The following is a 17,349-nucleotide window of genomic DNA, read 5'->3' as shown; positions in this document are numbered from 1 at the left end:
GCAATTTTATAATTAGCAAAATTAAAACTTTTGTTCTTAGATGTGGCCTCTAGAGAATCACACACATGCACAAGGAAATACATAAGAAGATTCATTATTTGTAAATTACGTATTTGTAAGTGGAAGTTTGGAAACAACCTGAAAGTTCACAAACAGGAGACTGAGTGGTAAATCACAGTAAATGTACGCAGTAGAGTTCTACAAAGCACTGAAAGTGGGTTCACTGGAGCAGGGGTCGGCAAATCTGGCTTCCCGCCTGTTTTTATAAATGAGTTTTAGTGGAGCCCACCGCTGCTGTATGTTCATCCAGGTGTTGTCCGCAGCTGCTTCTGCGCGGCCACAGCAGAAAGTAGTAGTTGTGACGGAGACCATATGATCCACAGAGCCTAAAAGAATTTACTAACTGGTCCTTCGCAGAAATTTGCCAACCCCTGCACTAGGGCTACATGCATTAAGTTGTATAAATTTCAAACATAATGTCATGTGAAAATAGCTTATTGCAGAGTAATATGTAATTAGAGTTTGACAACATGCAAAATACCTCAGTATGTTATATAGTAATAGTATAAAATATGCATGAGAATCATGAACACCATATACATGGTAGCATTTACCATAGTAGAGGGAAGGAGGGGGAGCAGGAGAGGGAGGTTACAGAGGAGGCTTCACCAGTTTCAGTAATAACTATTTGTTTGACAAATGTGGAACAAGTAAAAATGTTAGGATTTGATATATAACTGGATAGGGGGACATGAATGTTATATTACTTAACTGTACCTTTTTGAAATTTAACATTTTTCATAATTTGATACAACTAATGTGTTAATAATGACAAGTCAGTAATATTTTAATGAGAATGCTCTTAATATTTTTTCTAGTACAGATTTTTAAAGTACTTTCAGTAAAGTGACAGAAATGGAAGATTTCATACTTCAGTTTAATTTTACCAGGAATATTATTTACATGTACAGTTTATTGACAGAAAGGCACATAAAAATAACTAAGAAGAATAGCATGATCCTTTTTAGGTTTAGAATAATAATCAGGTATGCTGAGGCCTGAGCTGAGACGTGCAGTAAAAGCTAAGGACGATAAAAGGCCCTTTGTTCAGGAAACAAAGACAACAAAGAAATATTTGACCCATTGCATGACATAAATGGTGTCCTTTTTTAAATAACCAAAGAAAAGTCGAACTTAGAAAATACATGTTATGGAAGAAAGAGTACAGTTGAGTGTGTCAGTTTTAGTCCCAGCTGTGTCACAAACTAGCCTTGTGATCTTGCAGAGGTCCTGGTTTTCATAAGCATAATGTGAAGCAGTTAGCTTGAATGATCACACTGGTCCCTTCCCACCTCTGATTCAGTCTTGTTGACTCCTATTTTCAGTCCATTGTTCCCCTCAAAAAATATATTCCAACATAAATAAATGTGGGGAGACTTAAAGCCTGAGATAAATGAAGAGTTCTTACAGCGCCTACCCACTTCAGTTCATTTCTTCAAGCCAGGAGGCTTGTTTGTCCTCACTCCCAACTGGTTGAACTACTTACAGTCTTCAGACAGGCCAGTTTCTTACTGGGCTTAGAGTCTTGGTATCTCCTGTTTCTTTCTCCTTGCATACTCCAACTAGAGATTTACTCCTGTGGTATATAGTTGTGCTTTCTCCAGGCAGTCTTCCTAGAGTTGCCTAGGCAAATGGGTGGTGGAGCCTCTTACTGAACTAGCCAACAGTGGAGAAGAGCAGGCTTTGTGGGGAAAACTGGTGTGTTTTCCCTTGAACATGAAATCTGACCCAGTGTCAGTTGAACATTCAAATAGAGATATGTAGTAACTTCTTTAAGTATACAGATGTGGAGATTAGGAACACAATCTAGATTGAGAGTATAGATTTGGTATATAGTATAGTTACCAGCTTAAATGTGGTAGTTCAAGGAAAAATATAGACAGGAAAGGAAAGGAAAGAAAACCTCAGACTGAATCCTCAAGAAAACCAATTAAATTTAAGGGGTAGTTAGGGAAGAGGAAGAAGATTGAAGAGTAGCCAGTGAGATTGGAGAAAAACTAGAAAAGTATGACCTCAATGGAATCCAAGCATATCAAGAAGGATGAGGATTTGTGGGGAAAAAAAAAAGTGTTCGTGGGGCCGGGTTGGGTGGGCGAGGGAGGGTTGTTCAACTGAATCTAACAAGTAAGTCATTAGTGATCTTGGCAAAAACACTGTCAGTGAATTGGTGAACCAGGAAGCCACAGATTTTAGCGGGTTGAGGGGTGAATTGGAAACCGTGAATATAGCCAGTTCTTTGAAGAATTTTGGCTGTTCAGGGAGGATGAGGGGAGGCTGAGGATCTCTTTGAGGGAAGTTACTTAATGCTAATGGAAGAGAGCTTGGAAAGAAGAAAGGGTGGAAGATAACAGGCACCAGGACAGTTAACTGATGGGACTCAGTTAACTTAGGGAGATTGGGATGTCCAGATGGAAGGGTTACCTTTAGTAATGAAGATGTCAAGACAGAGGAAGCAAGGATGTGCGTGAAGCTAAAACTTCCAGTTTAATGAATTTTTTCTCATTGAAGGTGTCAGTAGTTATGGACTGAGAGTGAGAGGGTGGTTAAGTAATGTTTGTGATAAGTCGAAAAGGGTTTGCAGTAATTGCTGTGGAGAAGAGCAGAGAATAACAGACTTGGAGAATAAAGAAAGATCGCTGAGTAGAGACCAGAGTTTGAAGTTGGAGGCAGCAGCATAGAGGTGCTCCCATCTGCAGAGCTGTATGGTGTGTATTTTCTTTCAAGCAGTTCCACCTGCAGCCTGCATGGGAAGCCTTAGTGTTGATAGAAGGTAAGTAACTTAGTTTGATCTGGGGTTGTCAGTTTGCACCGTAGATGTGACAGAAGTGTGGCACAAAGGTGTTGAGGAAGTTGGCGACAAAGTGGTTAAAGAGATAAACCAAAAAGTCAGGACTAGGGGTCAGCCTACTGCAGCCACAGGCCAAATCTGGCCCACTGCTTGTTTTGTTGTTTTTTTTTTTTCTTTCATTTTAATGTTTACAAAAGTACTTGTGTAATATCTTATAATATGCCCCTTGGCTCACATAGCCTAAAATATTTACTGTCTAAGAAAAGTTTGCTGACCCCTTATCTCAACCAAAATAGGGTTACAGTAAAAACAGAATGGAACTGACAGGTAGAAATAGAGGATTCAAGGGACTGAAGGTCTCAGTCAGGTCTTGGGACAGCTGAGTGAGAGACTGGAAGAATAGGAGGCTATAGTGAGAGGATTGTGAGTTGAAGGTTTCCGAGCTGGGGCAGCTGTGCTCGAGCTTTCGGCCATGGCAGTGGGGCCCCAGTAGAGGCTGTGCCTACCCGTGGAACTGTCAAGGACCTTGAGAGCCTGGGTGGAGATGATGAAGTCACCCAGGAGCTGCAGGAAAGGAAGTCGGGGAGTTGTGCCATTCATTTTGGGGTGGGGTAGTTCATCTGGTAAATAACAGAATCAGAGTCAGTCCCTAAAGGGGAGGCACAGCAGACTGGAAGGCCAACGACGTTTAAAAAGGAAGAAGTGGCTAGTGAATGTTGGGTAATGGAAACATAGCCAAAGGAACTTGGGACCTTCAACTGGATTCCATTCCTAGGGTTTTCGGGCGTCGTACGGGTTGCTCATCCATTTAAAATCAGGCAGCTTGCCATTGTTGCTTTAGCTCTGGAAGGCCGAAGCAGCACGTGTTTGTGGATATGGACTTCAGTGTTCCGCAGTGCTCTGGGGACATAATCAGCCTTCACGCTGGAGGCCATTCTTACTGATCACCTCGGGGCACAGTTGTTGAAGAACTTCCTCATACGGGACCTTCATGTCCTTTCTAATGCAGATTCTGTGATAATACAAATATGATAGTTTTCTCTAAAATATAAGGAAATGGTCCACTTAACTCACAGATGATTTTTCACTTGTAATTCCTTATTTATTACCGAGCACCAGCTCTGTTGCAGGCATTTCGTAGGGCTACAGAAATGAGCAGCATCCTTGTTGTTACCTGTATATGGACCGCTCTCTGGCCATTGTTTCTTTCTATGTGAGCAAGTGGCAGCCATACTTTTACCTATGTATATTTCTGCTTTGGTTTGTCTTGACTTCAGGACCACAGATGTAATAGTGCTGTCTACCACCATTTAAATTTCTCATGGGATAAAATGGTTAAAAAATCTGAAGCCTGTGCTCCAGTGTGCTAGGGCCTGTGCAGTATAATGCCTCATACTCAGTGAGCCCTCTGTGAATGTTGTTGTGTTTTTTTTAATTAAAATCTTTCCTTTCTGTACTAGCATAACCTGTACCTTTAGGCAAAACTTGAATTTAATGTGTTTTGTGTTTGTGTGTGTGTGCTTGTTTTTCAACTAGTTGATGGATTTACAACTGAGTGACAGTAACTTTCGTCGACACATCTTGTTGCAGTATCTCATTTTATTCCAGTATCTTAAGGGGCAGGTCAAATTCAAAAGGTAAGTTAATATGGGTAGTAAATGATTTCTAAACAGTCGTCTCTAAAAGAGGACTCACGTACTGATATATTTTTCTTATGTATCAGACACATTTAATGCATGAGGGTCACATCCCTGAAACCTTCCTTTTGCAGCAACACTAGAGAATCAGGGGTTTTTGTTAGAGATTCTAGATGTTAGGATATTTATTTCAGAGAGAAGGTGTTACTATATCTACTGTCAGTGGAAGTCTCTCCTGCTGAGCACGGGGGTTCCTGGGATCCTCAGTTGTGTGGGTGCATCTCTGTTCCAGACTTCCACCATTCCCCCTCACCTCACCCAGGCCTTCTCCAAACCTGATTGGAAGACTAAGCCCGTAAGACTTCTCTCACGAGGTGTGGAGTGGTCTAGGATGTTACAACTCAAAAAAGTGAAGTAAATCTTTGAAGAACAGAGGAGTTCCAGTTTCTTTGGGGTTTCAGAAAACCTAAACAGTTCCTCTACTTCCTGAGTATCTCCACCTGTAGCAGAGACCACGTCCTCTTATCCTACCCATAACTGAAGTCAAGCTCACCATTACTCAAAGGCATTTTTAAGTTTGCAAAGCAATGTTGCATTTATTAGTTGTGTGAAAAACGTGCCTTTACTACGTGCTGGCTTTGAATCCCACTTTCATGACTCAGAGTGCAATTTAGCTCTTTCAGACTTTTGATTTTTAAGATGACACATAGCAAGTACTCAAAATGTTATTTCTTATCCTCTGTCATTGAGTTTTAATATAGCATGGTAGGAAGATCAAGGACGACTTTGGAGCCAGACCTAGGTTTGAATTCAAGCTTTATCTGTATGGTCTCTGTTTAATAAGCACACATCGTCATTCTGAGAATTAAATGAATAATGCGTCTAAAGTGCTCAGATCCTGACACAGTAGTCTATCGCTATTTATTGGCTGGCTATAAAGCATCCAGTGCTAGTGAGAGCTGAATTAAAAGCACCGATTAACACTTTGGGTCTGCCTTCAGCTTTCTCTAAGGTTTGGGAGTTTTTTATTCATTGTGTTTTGGTTGCCTTTTAAAGGAATATATCTGAATGTGCAACATGGAGAGGAATATGTTAATATTGTCTCAGAGGTTTTCATTCCACATTAAATTTCTTATTTTAGGAAACACTCATTGCTCTGTTCATAGTTAATCAGACTGATAGTGTCATCCTCCCTCATACACCTTTGTGTCTTCAATTCTAACCATCCTAAATGAAGTGCAAGAATTTTCTCTTATAATCCTCATTTGTGATTGTTCTTCTCTTGGTAATTTTTGACACTATTTGACACTGGTATGGTTAACTTATCTGTTACATGCCTCGGGTTTTTATAAGACAGTATATAAGCCTTAAAATTGAATATACATTGCTGTAACTCAAGCATGCTTTTATTGCTTTGTTCCCTAGTTCAAACTATGTTTTAACTGATGAGCAATCACTCTGGATTGAAGATACTACAAAATCAGTTTATCAAGTAAGTTCAACATGCAACAAACCCATGATTGAACAAAATGGAAATTTAGAATTTTCTTTGTTTCAGCCCCAAATAGGAAAATAAGGATAAAGTTAAGCTCAGGTACAAGACCACGAACACTTCTTGGTCCTCTGCCTACAAACCACTTCTATGATGCAGAAAGTTGTTGAAAGCTTAGTATATTCTTTCTAATCACAGCTACTATCTGAAAACCCCCCCGATGGAGAAAGATTTTCAAAGATGGTAGAGGTATGTGTTTTATATTTACATAGTCTTCTTAGCACCAAATAGAATTTCAAAGGCCTTCATTATACAAATGTAATTTCTTTGTTTTTCCCAGCATATATTAAACACTGAAGAAAACTGGAACTCATGGAAAAATGAAGGCTGCCCAAGTTTTGTGAAAGAAAGGTAAATATATACCCAAGCACTATGAGAAGAAAGGCATTTCAAAATACGGTTTGACGTGATTATTTTACATGATGTATACATGTATAGATGTATATATTTCATATTATAAAGTATAGGTTGAACTCTGTAAGCATACAACCATTTTGATTTACTTCTAGTTGAATCTTTCACCTCAGATTTCTTACCATTAAGTTCCCAGAACAAATTAATCTATCATTATTGAAAAAAATGCTATATACCCACTCCTTGTAATTTGTCCCCTGGTGTGGCATTTTTGTCTTCTATCTGATGAGTGTTCTATAATAATAGGAAGCTTTTATATTTTTATAGGAAGAAAACAATAATTGAATTTTCTTTTATATTAAACACTTTTTATGTGTGCTATCCATTTGTAATTCCAGTTTGTTTCATTCACCACAGAATATCAGACACCAAGCCGACAAGAATAGCTCGCAAGAGAACAGCACCAGAGGACTTCCTAGGGAAAGGACCCAACAAAAAAATTCTAATGGGAAAGTAGGTTAACCTGTATCCATATGTGGGATGGTATTCGTTTTTTTAATAGTTTGAAGATGTTACTGTAAGAGCTTCCCAGTTTATGTGTTTTTTGTGTTTTTGGTGTTTGGTACATACATAGATGATTAAAACAGACCACACGCTCTCAGTCTCAAGGGCCCATTACATGGATTCATGCAGATAGATAAGCTTCCATTTTGTCTCCTGCTTCCCAAATCCATGGCTCTAGGCTGTGCCATTTTTTCCATGTCATAGACAATACAATCGCTGTTAGATTGATCCAGCTCACTTCCAGTTGCTGCAAGGTACCATGATCCTTCAGTTTCTGTTACCTTCCAGTTAATTATTCATTGCTCTATACTCTGCTTGAATGTTTAAAAAAAAAGATTGTATCATTAAATATATGCTTATATAGAAAATTTGCCGAATACCGAAAATTAATGTAGAAAATTAAAACTTATTCCGTCACCACCTAAAAATTCACTATTTAAGTGTTTTTACAACTTTAAGGCATAGGAGGATGATGTCCATTAAAAATGTATTTATTTATGTGTCTGTTTTGTAGTGAGGAGTTAACAAGGCTTTGGAATCTCTGTCCTGATAATATGGAAGCTTGCAAATCAGAGACAAGGCAAGTTTAAAATGTTTCACGTGAGGTACTACTTTTCTCAAATGTTAAGTGAATGAAATTAATTTATTATGGTTGACTTTGGCATAGCAGAATATGGCTTCCCACCATGAAACACCTAGAAATGTTGATAAAATAATTTTAGAAATCACAGAAAAATACGAATTCACAAAAGAAGAGGGAACTGAAAACCAAAGTATGAGCCATTATGGTTGCTTCTAGCTGGGAAGCTTGCAGATGCTTCCCACTTTGGGGAACCAGGGAACTTAGGTTTTAAGAGCCACAAAAGGACAGAAGGTAAGGCCTTGGGCCTGTACAGATTTGTAACTGAGTTTCCTTTGAATAAAGCTGAGGCCCTTGAAGCACTGCACTAAACATAAAAAGAAGAGCAGACTGGGGAGGAAGGACTTGCTCACTGGCCCAGGAAACAAGCTTGTCCATTTCTAACTGGGGTGTGGGTGAGAAGGAGAAAAGTACACCCGGAGAAATTATAACCACAAGTCTGCTGTCATGGAGTCCTCCAGCTTAAATTTATACTACCAGCAGTGTAAAGGAACCCCTTCACTAAGGGGGTGAATTTAGATGTCTCAGTCTGATGATACAAAGCTTTCTGGAGGTCACACCTTCAACCTAAGCCACACAAGGATCCTATAGATAAAAGTCTGAAGATACTCAACCATCTGAACTCAAAACATTCAAGAAAACAATATACCATGAGAAAGAATCAGCGGATAGAACAAACAAAACAAACAACAGAAGTTAAACAACCACTTCAGATAATAAAACCATCAAGTAAATACAGCTTAAAATAAGTATATTTAAGATTGTTAAAGACATAAAAGAAGGAATTGAAACTTAAAAGGAAGAGGACACTTAGGACCAAGCAAATTTGAAAAAACAAGTAATAATTCTAGCAATAAGAAAATATAGTCATCGAATTATAAGATTTAATAGGCATGTTAAATAGCAGACTAGACACAGGTGGAAATAAGAATTAATGAATAAGGGGCGCCTGGGTGGCTCAGTCGGTTAAGTGGCTGTCTTCGGCTCAGGTCGTGATCCTTGGGTTCTGGGATCAAGCCCCACATCAGGCTCCTTGCTCAGTGGGGAGCCTGCTTCTCCCTCTCCCTCTGCCTGGAGCTCCCCTTGCTTGTGCTCTCTCACTCTAGCTCTCTCTCAAATAAATAAAATCTTAAAAAAAAAAAAATTGTAAATTAGAAAACAGAATTAACTGATAAATGTATTACAGGTTTAAACTTTTGAGAAATAGAAAACGTACGACCTTAAATGTCTATAACCTTAAGAGTTAACTTAAAACTAAGAATCCAGCACCGAACCCCAATGTTTATAGCAGCATTATCTACAATAGCCGAATTATGGAAAGAGTCTAAATACCTATCAGCTGATGGATAAAGAAGATGTTTGTGTGTCTGTAATTGAATATTATTTGGCCATAAACAATGAAATCCTGCCATTTGCAACAACATGGATGGAGCTAGTATGTATTGTGCTGAGCAAAATAAGTCAGAGAAAGAGAAATACCATATGATTTCACTCATATGTAGAATTTAAGAAACAAAACAGATGAACACGGCGGGGGAAACAAAAAGAGAGACAAAACAGACACTTAACTAGAGAGACAAAACAGACACTTAACTAGAGAGAACAGGATGGATTAAATGGGTGATGGGGATTAAGGAGGGCACTTGTAATGAGCACAGGACGATGTATGGAAGTAATGAATCACTAGATTCTACACCTGAAACTAATATTTCACTGTAAATTAACTAGAATTTAATAAAAACTTGGAAAAAAAATCTAACGCTGAACCAAGTAAATTACAAAGAAAGTAAAATAAAACTGGAAATCGGTAAGATAGCAAACAAATAATAGCATCAGCAAAACCAAACAATTTTTTTTAAAGACTAAGAAAATTTTAAAAATGCTAGCAAGCCAATTAGTACATTTAGATCCCTGCCAAATCTGAGAAGTCAACCCAATAGAAAAATGGACAAAGAAATAGACAATTTCAAAAGTGGAAATCTTAATAAACCTAAGAAAAAATACTCAACATCAGTAGTAACTAGAAACAGATTAAAAACCAAAGCAGGCAGCTTCATAGCCAAGAAATTCAATAATTTAAATGCATCGGGATTTTGTATGAATTGTGGATAAGAATAATTTGCCAGAAGCAAGGGAAACAAGGGCAAAAATGAACTATTGGGACTTCATCAAGATTAAAAGCTTTTGCACGGCAAAGAAACAGTCAACAAAACCAAAAGACAACCGACAGAATGGGAGAAGATATTTGCAAATGACACACCAGATAAAGGGCTAGTATCCAAAATCTATAAAGAACTTAATCACACTCAACACCCAGAGAACAAAGAATCCAATCAAGAAATGGGCAGAAGACATGAACAGATATTTCTGCAAAGAAGAAAGCCAAATGGCCAACAGACACATGAAAAAGTGCTCAACATCACTTGGCATCAGAGAAATACAAATCAAAATCTCAATGAGATACCACCTCACACCAATCAGAATGGCTAAAATTAACAAGTCAGGAAATGACAGATGTTGGCGGGGATGCAGAGAAAGGGGAACCCTCCTACACTGTTGGTGGGAATGCAAGCTGGTGCAGCCACTCTCGAAAACAGTATGGAGGTTCCTCAAAAAGTTGAAAATAGAGCTACCCTATGACCCAGCAATTGCACTACTGGGTATTTACCCCAAAGATAGAAATGTAATGATCCGAAGGGGTACATGCACCCCGATGTTTATAGCAGCAATGTCCACAATAGCCAACTATGGAAAGAGCCTAGATGTCCATCAGCAGATGAATGGATAAAGAAGATGTGGTGTGTATATACAATGGAATATTATGCAGCCATCAAAAAAAATGAAATCTTGCCATTTGCAACGACATGGATGGAACTAGAGGGTATTACGCTAAGCGAAGTAAGTCAATCAGAGAAAGACAAGTATCATATGATCTCACTGATATGAGGAATTTGAATTACAAGACAGAGGATCATAGGGGAAGGGAGGGAAAAAATGAAACAAGATGAGACCAGATAGGGAGACAAACCATAAGAGACTCTTAATCTCAGGAAACAAACCGAGGGCTGCTGGAATGGAGGGGGGTGGGAGGGATGGGTTGGCTGGGTGATGGACACTGGGGAGGGTATGTACTATGGTGAGCACTGTGAATTGTGTAAGACTGTTGAATCACAGACCTGTACCCCTGAAACAAATATATGTTAATTTTAATAAATAAATAATTTGCCAGTGATGCTGGTGGGAGCCTAAATTGGTACAGCCACTTTGGAAAACAATTTGGCAGTAACTAAAAGTTAAAGGTGTGCATACGCTACGTCCTAACAATTCCAGTCCTGGGTTGGTTGATCTTTAAAGTAATTCCTTTAAAACTTCAGGTTGAGAATCGGTGATTTGTGAAGTCAGTTTATTAGTTGCCACCAGCATTTTTTTTTAGGGAAATAGAGAATATATTTTTGTGAAACGTTAGCTTTACTTACGTATGATACACATGCTCGCATTTATGTGTGTGTTTTGGGTTGTAATATAAAATTAATTCCTTACTGTGAGTTGTAGGGGAAGTTTGAACACCATAATGTCTAGAGAAACTAGCTCACCTGCACAATGAGATGGTGCAGGAATGTTCGTTTAGCAGTGTCACAGCAAAACTGGGGAAACTACCTAAATATCAGTGGAAGAATGGATGATGTGTGACACGTTCACGTAGCGGACCGCTGTACATTGGGCCCCAGAATGAGGTTGAGAACTACTGTATCAGACAGGCGTACTTCAGAAAAATCAGGGTTGTAGAAGGGTACAAGCATGGTTCCATTATAAAGTTTGAAAAACTTCAAAACAGTATACGCTCAGTTAAAAAAAAAACAGGAGTGATAAATACCAATTTCTGAAGAGTGGCCACCTCTGGGGAAAGAGAACGAGATCAGAGAGGAGAGTTGTATTTGTAGTGTTTGTAAAAGTCAGATAAGGCAGTGCCTGGGAGGTTCATTCCATTATTAGTCTTGATTGATCACGGTATAGTTGGCCCTTGAACAACGCAGGGTTTGGGGTGCCAGCCCCCACACAGTAAAAAATGCACAAGTAACTTTTGATTCCCCAACAGCCTACTGTGGATTGGAAGCCTCACTGCATAAACAGGTGATATGATTGATACACAAAATATGAACACATTTTGTATATGTATTATATACTGTATTCTTAAGGAAGCTGGAGAAAAAAATATTAAAATAATAAAAAAATACATTTAGAGTACTGAATCGAAAAAAATCCACAAATAAGTGGACCCACACAGTTCAAGCTCAGTGGTGTTCCAGGGTCAACTGTACAGTAATTTTTAAACTAATAAATGGTTCCAAACACTGATCAATGATAGTCTGGTTGGGATTTTAGTGTCACCTTGCTTTGTCTAGCGTGATATATAAAAGAGTGGTGGTAAACTCCAAGGAAACCTTCCAGCCCTTTTATGTTTACCAGTTAAGAGAGTGTGTTATTGTACTGAAAGTTGTAAGATTGGGTGCTTGAGTTTTTCTTACAGAGCCCATTTTTCTAGTCTTAGTCAAAGATGTCTTCTAATCAGACCCTTGGATCTTGCTTATTTGCTTGACTATCAAAATCTTATTTCTAAAACCAAATTCCAGAAAGATCCAATTAAAAACCAACATGCTGTCATGGGAGTGACATAAAATAAGCTCACAGTTAAACTCTTTAAATCTCAATATGGTCTGGTTATTAGTGTGGGTTTTATTAATGCTGGCTTAAGGAAAAAACATTCTTGGATGTGGGCACTGGATGTGACATTTTCTTCCTTGCTGGGGAAGTTCAAATGCTGTGAAATCCCCGGCTGTCCCTGTGACCAGTAACATTACAGTGTGGAGCCCAGTGACTGTTAGGTTACATGGAGTATAGTATATGACACGGTGTAGCACCGCACTGCTCCTCTGTGGTCCTCTTGGAGAAGTTCAGTTTTGAGTCATTTACCCCCTTAAAAATCTGGGTTCCTAAGTAATGTAACTAACTCAAGTGTAGGTCATAATTAGAATCTTTCAATGCCACTGTTTTAGGAGTATTTTATTAAGAATGAACACACATGGTCCTTACTAGTTGTTTTTTAATACCCAGGGAATACATGCCAACTTTGGAGGAATTCTTTGAGGAAGCCATTGAACAGGCAGACCCTGAAAACATGGTTGAAAATGAATACAAGTAAGTAATGTTTCTTATGAGCTAACATTCTACAGTATTTTTTTAGGAATTGTATGTACATTAGAACACTAAGGGAGACCACTGATAGGGTAGTACTTTTCCTCTTAGGTGAATTTATGTACCAAGTTCACATTAGTGCACATTCCTGATTTCAATGACCATGCCCACTGACAAACACGAAGTAGAATCACACTTGTTTCAAAAAATAAGAACAATGCCTTGGGCATCCACCTCCCTCCCAACAATCCTCTTTTCCCCTTCAAATCAGTGTCTCCCGAGACGTGTTCATAACCATTGCCTTCATTTCCTCACCTCCCATTCTTGTCAGCTCACTGCCACTGGGTGGTCTCCCTGTCCCTCCACTGAAATAGCGCTCGTCAAGGTCATGGCATCTTTTTCCGACCTCCCAGCAGCATTCACCACTTGTCTCTCCTTCCTTAGATAATGTGTTCTTCTCTTGACATCCATTAAACTACACTCCTGCCTCACTACATCTCAGCTGGCTCCCAGATCTTGGAGTAACCTCAGGACTCAGTCTCAGCTTTTTTATCTAATCTTCTAGGCAACACCACACAGCCCTGTGGTTTTGTTTTTTTTATTATTATTATTTTTTATTTTAAAGATTTATTTATTTGACAGAGAGATAGAGAGCACAAGTAGGCAGAGTGTCAGGCAGAGGGAAAGGGAGAAGCAGGCTCTCTGCTGAGCAGGGAGCTCGATGCGGGGCTCGATTCCAGGACCCCAGGATCATGACCTGAGCCGAAGGCAGCTGCTTAACCAACTGAGCCACCCAGGCGCCCCAGCCCTGTGGTTTTAAAGATTTTTTTTTTAAAGATTTTATTTACTTATTTTAGAGAGAAAGTGTGCAAGCGGGGAGGGGCTGAGGGAGAAAATGTCAAGCAGACTCCACACTGAGGGTGGAGCCCTACGTTAGACTCGATCTCACAACCCTGAGATCATGACCTGAGCTGAAACCAAGAGCCAGGCACTCAACTGACTGAGCTACCCATGCACCCCCTCCCCATGGTTTTATTTTTTAAAATTTTTTTAAAGATTATTTGTCGGAGAGAGAGCACAAGCAGAGGGAGCTGCAGGCAGGGGGAGAGGGAGAAGCAGACTCCCCACTGAGCAGGGAGCCCGATGTGGGGCTTGATCCCAGGGCCCAGGGATCACGACCTAAGCCGAAGGTAGACGCTTAACGACTGAGCCACCCAGGTGTCCCAGCCCCATGGTTTTAAATAGGCAGTTTGGTGTCATCATTTAAGGGCAAGGACCCTCTTGTCAGATTCCCTGGGTTCCAATCCCAGGACACTCTGTCACTCACTGGCTAGGCTTCTAGGGCTACTGTAACCCCTTTCTGCTTGTTTTCTCATTGCTAAATAGTATAATACCCATTTCATGGGGTTATTCTGAGGATTAAATAAGAGGATTCACTTTGAGCCACACAGGACATGTAGTTAGCACACAGAAAATAGAGTGCTCTGACTCGTGTGACCTTGTGACTAGTTATGAGTTAGTTACTGTGATCTCTTAACTAATGATGCTCCGGTCAGTTCTCCAGCATGCAAATTGTGATCTTTAAACTCACAAGTCTGATCTCCTGCTTTAACTCTTCCAGTGACTGCCTGGTAAAATTAGGATGAAATCCAAACTCCTTACCAGGGCCTAAAAGACCCGTCTGGCTGCTGCCTACTTTCGATCACTTCTCCTCTTTGTTCATTTTCTTTCTGCTCTAACTACACCAGCCAGGTTTCTGTTCTTCAACTCAAAGGTCTTTCCACTTCTCCCCAAGCTACTCCTGTGGTGTGGGCTCACTTCAGTTCTCCTCTCAGATACTGTCTCAGGGCAGTTTTCCCTGGCCCAGAAGCCCCTCCCTATCTGAAATTCCCATTTCTCATGTTCTTCTTATCCTTACCACTGTGTGAAATTCTTATACCTGGTGTTTATCCATAGTAATGATGTTTGCCAACACATTTCCACATTCACTGTCAGGTCCTCCCTAAGTACTTACCATCTATACCTTTAAGGCAGAAACTGCCCTTATCTCCCTTTTACAGTTAAAGTGAGGAGAGAGGGTGAATCATGTATTGAAGTTCTCATCTAGTAAATGCCAGAGCCAGGAAATCACTCCGGCCTCAGGGCCCTGCTCTTAACTGCAAGATTGTAGTGTCTCGGGTGTTCAGGGTACCTCTAAGGTCTGAGTGCCCAGCTCACCAAGTATTTGTTGAATGAATGAATGAATGAATGAGAGTTCTCCGCGAACCTTGCTTTAAGAACCTGAATGGTATGGATTTCTGGAGAGTAAGAAAGTTTGTATGTGTAACTGGTGGAGAATTTTGAAAATGCTTAAAAGATTGAAACTGGGGCACCTGGGTGGTTCAGATGGTTGAGCATCTGCCTTCAGCTCAGGTCATGATCCCAGGGTCCTGGGATCGAGTCCCGCATCAGGCTCCCTGCTCCTTGAGAGCCTGCTTCTCCCTCTGCCTCTCTCTCACTCTCTCTCTCTGTCATGAATAAATAACATCTTTAAGTAAAAAAAAAAAAAGATTGAAACTGCTTAAATGGAAATGTGTCAAGAGAGGTAGGCTGGTTAACTGATCAGGCAAAGCCTTGTACCATGACATTAAGTTGGCAAGACCGGTGTAGGAGTAGTTTTGCACTTGCTAAAAGTAGAGGCTCATTTCAAGAGGAGGACTAAATAAACCAGGTGCTACCCTTAAGAACTTAGGGGGATCTTCCAAATGACTTGCAAAAATTTACAGAGTAAATTTGTGCTCTGGATTCTTCTCCAGCTTGGCTGGTTCTGGAACATTATCTTTAGAATTCGTGAGGTTTGCATTTCTCACCTTACTGTGTAGCGCCCGGTGCTGTGCTCTGTATCACTATGTATCTATCCCTGCTCACTGTGGTGGCTATTCGATGTTTCCCTTTTAGTTTTGGAACCATTTTTATTCATTGAGTTTGGTATTAAGCGAACTAAAATGAGAGGCTTATATAAATGGAGAATGATGTATTGAATGAATATGGTCAAAACTCAGTGCTGATAGAACTTACATTCTGGAATTCACACCTGCAGGTGGCATTGTCTGTATGGGCGTCAGCTGACTGACTATAGTAAAAGCCTATTCGTTTTTCTTCTAAAGACATAGATGATGACTGTCCTGCACACAGAACACCTAGTTATTACTATACACATACTGATTGACTTTTTAAATTAAGTAAAACGGGTATTAAACTTTTCAGATGTTTGCTGCACATGAACCTGCCTCATCAGATTCTGCCCATTTCTAGTGTTCATTTGTAAGTGTACTGCACACTCAGAGGTTCTTTAGGAATAAGATCAGAATGAAAAGAATGGTGCCTTCAGCTACTTAATGTTAATTTACCATGTGACACTCTATACGCTAACTGGAAGGCATAGAGAAATAAAAAACCATAAATGACAAGACTGACATTTCTTTCCCTAGGGCTGTGAACAATTCAAATTATGGTTGGAGAGCCCTGAGACTGTTAGCACGGAGAAGCCCTCACTTCTTCCAGCCAACCAACCAGCAATTTAAAAGTTTGCCAGAATATCTTGAAAACATGGTAATAAAGCTAGCAAAGGAATTACCAGTAAGTAATGTAGATCAACGTTTTCATATTCTTTGCTATCTTGTTAAAACTACTATCATTAAGAAGCTGAATTTACAGTTTATTGTGTGGAAAAAATAATCCACAAACCTCCATGTTTAAGAATAAGGAAAAATGCATTTGAGTGTACATTTACAGGAAGTACATAAGTTGATAAATTTTTTATAAAGCATGTAATTTAATTTTAAAGCCCACAGTATTTTGGTTAAACAATTATCTCACCTGTAAACTCAGACATGAATTTTTCCTATTTGCCAATGTATTGTGTTTTATCAAACAGGATCTATAATGGGTAGCAGTAGGTACCTAGACCTACCTTTCTACTCTGTTCTCTTTTCCAATACAATTTTCTCATTGTATTACTACAATATGGTAATAACTATACCGTAAAATTACTAAAAAAATTTTTTAAGAACCCAATTGCTCCCCTGGTTTTCTCCAGCCCATCATTACTATATGCTAGATATTTGCAAATCATCTTACCGTACTCTTTACTGGCTCTGCCTTCTTCCCATGTGTGGGGGAAGGGGAGTCTTTCCCGTCCACTCCTTCTCCACGTTAACACCATGCCATTTGTGATCCTTACCTGACATTCACATTTAACACGCTCAAGGATCAAGTTCTGGGCCCTGGAATGTGGAATCTCAACCACTCATAACCTAAACCAAAAGTATCCCCAGTTATTTTACAAGTTGGCATTCTCTTAAACATTCTTCTTCCTCATTTTAGCCTCCTTCTGAAGAGATAAAAACAGGTGAGGATGAAGATGAGGAAGATAATGATGCTTTACTGAAGGAAAATGAAAGTAAGAATTGAATTTTCTTGGCTATTTTACAAAATTGGAAAAGATTGGGGTTCTTTGTTGAGAGGTACGTTATTTGATCTACTTCTCAACCTCTACCATTTATCTCAGCTGTTTCTTATA

General features: G+C 39.5%; 1 protein-coding gene across 3 annotated transcripts in view; it reads left to right on the top strand.

The window, feature by feature from the left end:
• The window catches only part of THOC1 (THO complex subunit 1), a 55,561-nt gene that overhangs the window by 35,669 nt on the left and 2,543 nt on the right, over positions 1-17,349 (top strand). For 2 of the 3 annotated variants that reach the window (XM_045886960.3, XM_045886958.3), the window contains 9 exons: positions 4,385-4,485; positions 5,911-5,977; positions 6,176-6,226; positions 6,318-6,388; positions 6,809-6,904; positions 7,470-7,535; positions 12,708-12,791; positions 16,259-16,406; positions 17,154-17,229. In XM_045886960.3, the coding sequence (XP_045742916.1) occupies positions 4,385-4,485; positions 5,911-5,977; positions 6,176-6,226; positions 6,318-6,388; positions 6,809-6,904; positions 7,470-7,535; positions 12,708-12,791; positions 16,259-16,406; positions 17,154-17,229 (760 nt within the window). The remainder of the gene's footprint in view (positions 1-4,384; positions 4,486-5,910; positions 5,978-6,175; positions 6,227-6,317; positions 6,389-6,808; positions 6,905-7,469; positions 7,536-12,707; positions 12,792-16,258; positions 16,407-17,153; positions 17,230-17,349) is intronic. The other variant, XM_064577857.1, reaches the window with a different exon arrangement.

The sequence above is a fragment of the Mirounga angustirostris genome, unplaced genomic scaffold (assembly GCF_029215605.1).
Source record: "Mirounga angustirostris isolate CCGP_5_RB_7025 unplaced genomic scaffold, mMirAng1.0.hap1 SCAF_14, whole genome shotgun sequence".
NCBI lineage: Eukaryota > Metazoa > Chordata > Mammalia > Carnivora > Phocidae > Mirounga > Mirounga angustirostris.
The sequence above is the reverse complement of the archived record's forward strand: the minus strand, read 5'-3'. Positions and strand labels throughout refer to the sequence as shown.